At 41.0% G+C, this 7,010-nt stretch overlaps 1 protein-coding gene across 2 annotated transcripts in view; it reads left to right on the top strand.

Moving 5' to 3' along the window:
- The first annotated feature begins 5,717 nt into the window (after positions 1 to 5,717).
- Positions 5,718 to 7,010, top strand: part of LOC110521417 (DNA-directed RNA polymerase, mitochondrial) — a 37,460-nt gene continuing 36,167 nt past the window's right edge. For both annotated transcript variants that reach the window (XR_002473136.2, XM_021598949.2), the window contains exon 1: positions 5,718 to 5,921. Coding sequence is in view for 1 of the 2 variants with exons in the window: in XM_021598949.2 (XP_021454624.2) it covers positions 5,780 to 5,921 (142 nt within the window). In the remaining variant the exon portion in view is untranslated. The remainder of the gene's footprint in view (positions 5,922 to 7,010) is intronic.

The following is a 7,010-nucleotide window of genomic DNA, read 5'->3' as shown; positions in this document are numbered from 1 at the left end:
ATAGAGCTGGCTGGGTTTTCTGTGCATCAGCAGGACAGGACAACTATGTCTGGTAAGATGGGGGGTGCGGGTGTGTGTCTACGTGTCAATAAAAGCTGGTGCGCCATTTATAATATTAAAAAGTCTCAAGGTATTTCTCGCCTGAGGTAGAGTACCTCATGATATGCTGTAGACCACACTATCTACCAAAAGAGTTTTCATCTATATTATTCATAGCTGTCTATTTACAAACCGATGCTGGCACTAAGACCACACCCAATGAGCTGTATAAGGCCATAAGCAAACAAGAAAATGCTCATCCAGAAGCGGCGCTCTTAGTGGCCGGGGAATTTAATGCAGGCAAACTTAAATCAGTTTTACCTCATTTCTACCAGCATGTCACATGTGCAACCAGAGGAACAGAGGAAAAAAAACTCTAGACCACCTTTACTCCATACACAGAGATGCATACAAAGCTCTCCCTTGCCCTCCATTTGGAAAATTTGGCCATAATTCTACCCTCCTGATTCCTTCTTACAAGAAAAAATAAAGCAGGAAGTACCAGTGACTCGCTCAATACGGAAGTTGTCAGATGATGCGGATGCTATGTTACAGGACTGTTTTGCATGCACAGACTGGAATATGTTCCGGGAATCATCCAAGGGCATTGAGGAGTAAACCACCTCAGTCACTGGCTTCATCAATAAGTGCATCAACGACGTCGTCCCCACAGTGACCGTGCATAAATATCCCAACCAGAAGCCATGGATTACAGGTAACATCCACATTGAGCTAAAGGCTAGATCTGCTGCTTTCAAGGGCCAGGACACTAATCCGGACGTTTATTTGAAATCCTGCTATGCTCTCAGATGAACCATCAAACAGGCAAAGCATCAATACAAGACAAAGATTGAATCCTACTACACCGGCTCTGATGCTCGTCGGATGTGGCAGGGATTGCAAACTATTATGGACTACAAAGGGAAACCCAACTGCGAGGTGCCCAGTGATGCGAGCCTAACAGACGAGCTAAATGCCTTTTATGCTCGCCTCGAGGCAAGCAACACTGAAGCATGCATGAGAGCACCAACTGTTCTGGAGGACTGTGTTATCACGCTCTCCGTAGTCAATGTGAGCAAGACCTTTAAACAGGTCAACATTCACAAGGCCGTGGGGCCAGATGGATGACCAGGACATGTACGCAGAGCATGCGCTCTGAGCAACCTCTCCCTGATTGAGTCTGTAATACCTACAGTATATGTTTCCAACAGACCACCATAGTCCCTATGCCCATAGTCCCTATGCCCACCGCGCCATAGCATTCACGTCGCTAGCCATTAACCTGTCTACGATACTGGTTCCCAATTGGGGATCAACCCTCCCACGTTCAGCTGAAACGGTGGCACATGGAACGCAAAAATATTCTTAAAAATATTTAACCTCCACACATTAACAAGTCCAATAGCTCAAATGAAAGATAAACACCTTGTTCATCTAGCCAGCAAGTCAGATTTCTAAAATGTTTTACGGCGAAAACATAGCACATATATATGTAAAACCACCACCAGACACAGCTCATTTGAATAGCCAAAACATGCAATCAACAAACGCAGGATTAAAAAATAAATCGCTCACTAACCTTTTGAAAATCTTCATCAGATGACAGTAATATGACATGTTACACAGTACATATTTTTTTTTTTCAATAATATGCCATTTATATCCATAAATGTCCATTTACAGTGAGTTCACGTTCAGAAATTACTCAAAAATGCCCGCAGGAAATCTATGTAGCGCGGCAAGATAACGTAAATAGACATCATAAACTTTGACTAAATATACATGTTCTACATATAGTTAGAAAGATACACTGCTTCTTTATGCAACCGCTGTGTTAGATTTATTTTTAACGTTACAGAAATCGCACACTATTCCATATGCTGAGACAGCGCTCAGTTCCAAGCTACATTTCTACGTAATGTTGGAGTCAACAGAAACACAGATTTAAGCATTCCCTTACCTTCGATGGTCTTCGTTCAGAATGTTCTGGAAGGCTTCATACTTACCCAATACATCGTTTGGTTTCAAGTCTTGCGTCTTTGTATTAGCTACTGCTAATAACATCAGCTGAAATGCACCCAAAACGTCCTCTGGTCCGGAAAAGTTGCGCATCAAAACTTCAAAATTACATATTATATGTCGACTAAACAGGTCAAACTAAGTGCAGAAGCAAGCTTTATGATGTTTTAGACACGCAAAACAAACTTCAATTCAATCGGCCATCGTCTGCCCTTCTCTTGAGTGCTGGAACAAAGGAATGGCTGGGACCAATTCGCGCCCATACGCACAGCCTATTCTCTCGTGGCACGCACTAATTTCACTCCCATAGGGTCAATTCTCGCGGGATTTGAACGATTCAAAGCTCTACTGAAAGAGGACATCTAGCGGAAGAGATAGAAAGTGTAACTGGTTGGGAAGGGTGGGGGCCATGACGTCAAAGTTGCTCCAACTTTCATGGCCACAAAAACTAGTTTGGAAGAATGCCTGCCCTGTGAGTTCTGCTATACTTACAGACATAATTCCAACGGTTTTAGAATCTTTAGAGTGTTTTCTATCCAATAATAATTTTTATTTGCATATATTAGCAATTTTTGACAGATTTTTTTTCCAGTTTACTAGGGGTACCCAATCTCTCCAAAGGGGGCGTATGTCTGCCATATCCTTAACAGGTTTTAAGTGCTTTGAAAGGTTGGTCATGACTCACATCAACACCATCATCCCGGAATCACTAGACCCACTCCAATTTGCATATCGCCCCAACAGATCCACTGATGACGCAATCTCAATCGCACTCCACGCTGCCCTTTCCCACCTGGATGAAAGGAACACCTATGTGGGAATTATGTTCATTGAGTACAGCTCAGCATTCAACACCATAGTGCCCACAAAGCTCATCACTAAGCTAAGGACCCTGGGACTAAACACCTTCCTCTCCAACTGGATCCTGGACTTCCTGACGGGCAGCCCCCAGGTGGTAAGGGTAGGCAACAACACATCTGATCCTCAACACTGGGGCCCCTCATGGTTGCGTGCTTAGTTCCGTCCTGTACTCCATGTTCACCCACGACTAAGTGGCCAAGCACGACTCCAACACCATCATTAGGTTTTCTGACAACACAACAGTGGTAGGCCTGACAGCCTTTAGGGAGGAGGTCAGAGACCTGGCAGTGTGATGCCAGGACAACAACCTCTCCCTCAATGTGAGCAAGACAAAGGAGCTCATCGTGGTCTATAGGAAAAGGAGGCCTGAACAGGCCCCCATTAACATTGATGCAGCTGTAGGGTAGATGGTTGAGAGTTTCAAGTTCCTTGCTGTCCACACCATCATTGTCCAAACACACCAAGACAGTTGTGAAGAGGGGACAACAATTATTTTTCCCCCTCAGGAGACTGAAAAGATTTGGCATGGGTCCCCAGATCCTCAAAGTTTTACAGCTACTCCATTGAGAGCATCCTGACCGGTTGCATTACTCCTGGTATGGCACCTGTTCGGCATCTGACGATAAGGTGCTACAGAGGGAAGTGCGGACTTCCCAGTACATCACTGGGGACAAGTTTTCTGCCATCTAGGACCTACATACTAGGTAGTGTCAAATGAAGGCCCCAAAAATGGTCAGAGACCAGTTACCCAAGTCATAGACTGTTCTCTCTGCTACCACACGGCAAGCGGTACCGGAGTGCCAAGTCTAGGTCCAAAAGGCCCCTTAAACTGGTTTGGGCGCATGAACTACTAGGGGGACACCTACGACAACATCCTGTGAAATTGCAGAGCGCGAAATTCAAAATACAAAAATCATAATATTAAACATTCATGAAAATACAAGTGTCATACATCATTTAAAAGCTTACCTTTATTGTTAATCCAACCGCGGTGTCAGATTTCAAAAAGGCTTTACGGCAAAAGCATACCATGCGATTATCAGAGGACAGCGCCCCACATCAAAATACTTTTTCAACCAGCGCAGGCGTCACAAAATCACAAATAGCGATTAAATAAATCCCTTACCTTTGAAGATCTTCATCTGTTTGTAATCCCAAGGGTCCCAGCTACACAATGAATGGTTGTTTTGTTCGATAAAGTCCTTCCTTATATCCAAGGAAGGACTTTAAAGTCTGTTTAGTTGGTGCCAATTATCTCAGTAATCTACTCGTTCAACATGCATACAAATTAATCCAAACAGTTACAGGTAAAGTTAGTCCAAACAAGTCAAAAAATGTTTCTAATTAATCTTCAGGTACTCAAATATCTAAATAAACTATCATATTTAAGACGGAGAGTAGTATGTTTCTAATGAGAGACACCTTGGAAAAACTACTACTTGCTCATTTTTCAGAAAACAAGCCTGAAACCCTTTCTAAAGATGGTTGACATCTAGTGGAAGCCATAGGAACTGCAATCTGGGTCCTATCTATTTGCATATCCCATAGGCTAGCATTGAAATGGCCTGTGACCTAAAAAAAAGAATTCAGGATGGATTTTCCTCGGGTTTTCGCCCGCCATATCAGTTCTGTTATGAGTGTTTTCTATCCAATTCTACCAATTATATGCAAATCATAGATTCTGGGCCTGGGTAACAGGCAGTTAACTTTGGGCACGTCAGTCATCCAAAATTCCGAACAATAACCAGTATGCTATAGAAGTTTTAACAGCTTCTACCCCCAAGCCATAACAACTAATCAAATGGCCACCCGGACTATTTACATCGACCCCCCCCCTGTTTTACACCGCTGCTACTCGCTGTTTATTATCTATTGCATAGTCACTTTACCCCTACCTACATGTACAAATTACCTCGACTAACCTGTACTCCTGCATATTGACTCTGTACTGGTACCACCTGTATATAGCCTCGTTATTGTTACTTTATTGTGTTACTTTTTATTAGATTTTTTACTTTAGTTTATTTAGTAAATATTTTCATAACTCTATTTCTTGAACTGTATTGTTGGTTAAGGGCTTGTAAGAAAGCATTTCACCTGTTGTATTTGGAGCATGTGACAAACACAATTTGACTTGATTTTTCACTGCACTGAGACTTTAAACAAACTTTTCATGTACTCTGAGTATAAAAAACATTAGAAACACCTGTTCTTTCCATGGCAGAGTGGCCAGGTGAATCAAGGTGAACGCTCTTATCCATTATTGATGTCACCTGTTAAAACCACTTCAATCAGTATATAGATGAAGGGAAGGAGACAGGTTAAAGAAGGTTTTTTAAGCCTTGAAACATGGATTGTGTAGCATTCAGAGGGTGACTGGGCAATACAAAATATTTAAGTGACTTTGAACTGAGTATGGTAGTATGTATGAACTGCAACGCTGCCGGGTTTTCAAGCTCAGCAGTTCCCCGTGTGTATTGAGAATGGTCCACCACCCAACCGACATCTAGCCAACTTGACACAACTGTTTCGACACCTTGTAGAGTCAATGCCCCGATGAATTGAGGCTGTTCTGAGGGACAAAGGAGGTTCAATGCAATATTAGGAATGTGTTCCTAATGTTTTGTACACCCAGTACAAATTGCACAAAGTTAATGTTGACTATTATATTTGTTTAACAAATAATATTCTACACTACTTTCAATACATATAAAACATAATTGCCTTGTTTCTAAATCTACTCTTCGATTTATTAGTAGTCGTCTATCCTTGCCTATACTCTGCTCTTTTGTGTTCGATTAGCTTTGTCTTTTTCAAGATGGCAGCCTAGCGTGGAGAAGTGTTGTGCAGTTATGTGAACATGTCGCTATTGAGACTGTGTGCCTTACCGAAGTGTCTGAGTGGTCTAATATTGTTGGAAAGAAGTGTTCGTCGTGTGTCAAATGCTGGCCATTGCCACTACTTTCTTACACTACGGAATAACGTTGAAAGACGAATATCAGGTAAATGTTGTTGTCCCTTGCGCTATCTAACTTGTTAAGTGCATGCTCAAGCATGCAGGATTCATATTTCAGACAGTGTTGTCAGACCTGGAAAGAGCACTGAATATCACTTGTGATATGTCTCAATGTATACAGCTTGTTTGTAATGATGCATGATAAACGTTAGATAAATTAACTGACCAGCCACCCCCTAAATCCTGTCGCGATTTTTATAGCCATGCAGCTAGCTAACGTTAGTTAGTGAACTTAGAAACAGTTAGCTAGTTATCATCAGGGGTAACGTTACATTACTTAGACATCAGAGGTCGTTGGCTGATAAATGCCAATATATATATATATATATATATATATATATATATATATATATATTTATTTTTTAAGACGTTGTTAATCCATACTAAATGGCAAATTAATTGACTCAAGTCAACCATTTACCTATGAGTTGGAATGTTTTGAAATGGCACATTTTGTTCATGAGCCGTATCCCCCAGATTTGGGCCGTCATGTCTCAGTGATTTTTTAAAAAGATCCATGTCCCTAGAGTTTGAAAATGTGTGATAGCAGTGCAGCAATGCTAGCTTTCTGTGTGTTATCACTTTTTCGTACCTCCATCCCATAAATTTTTTCCAATAGGGATTTTAACCTATGAGAAAATGTCAGTATAAAACAAAATATTGCTAGTTTATACCCTTTAATCATTGGACAGTTTTTATTCACAACTATCCATCAGACACATTTTCGGGTAAATTCAGGTTAACAGAAATTTGACCTCTAGGGTATATACACAGTTGAAGTTGGAAGTTGACACACACCTTAGACAAATACATTTTAACTCAGTTTTTCACAATTCCTAACATTTAATCATAGTAAAAATTCCCTGTCTTAGGTCAGTTAGGATCACCACTTTTTTTTTAAGAATGTGAAATGTCAGAATAATAGTAGATTTATTTAATTCAGCTTTTATTTCTTTCTTCACATTGCCAGTGGGTCAGAAGTTTACATACACTCAATTAGTATTTGGTAGCATTGCCTTTAAATTGTTTAACTTGGGTCAAACATTTCGGGTAGACTTCCACAAGCTTCCCACAA

The sequence above is a fragment of the Oncorhynchus mykiss genome, chromosome 30 (genome assembly GCF_013265735.2).
Source record: "Oncorhynchus mykiss isolate Arlee chromosome 30, USDA_OmykA_1.1, whole genome shotgun sequence".
NCBI lineage: Eukaryota > Metazoa > Chordata > Actinopteri > Salmoniformes > Salmonidae > Oncorhynchus > Oncorhynchus mykiss.
This window is presented reverse-complemented; position numbering and strand designations above follow the sequence as displayed.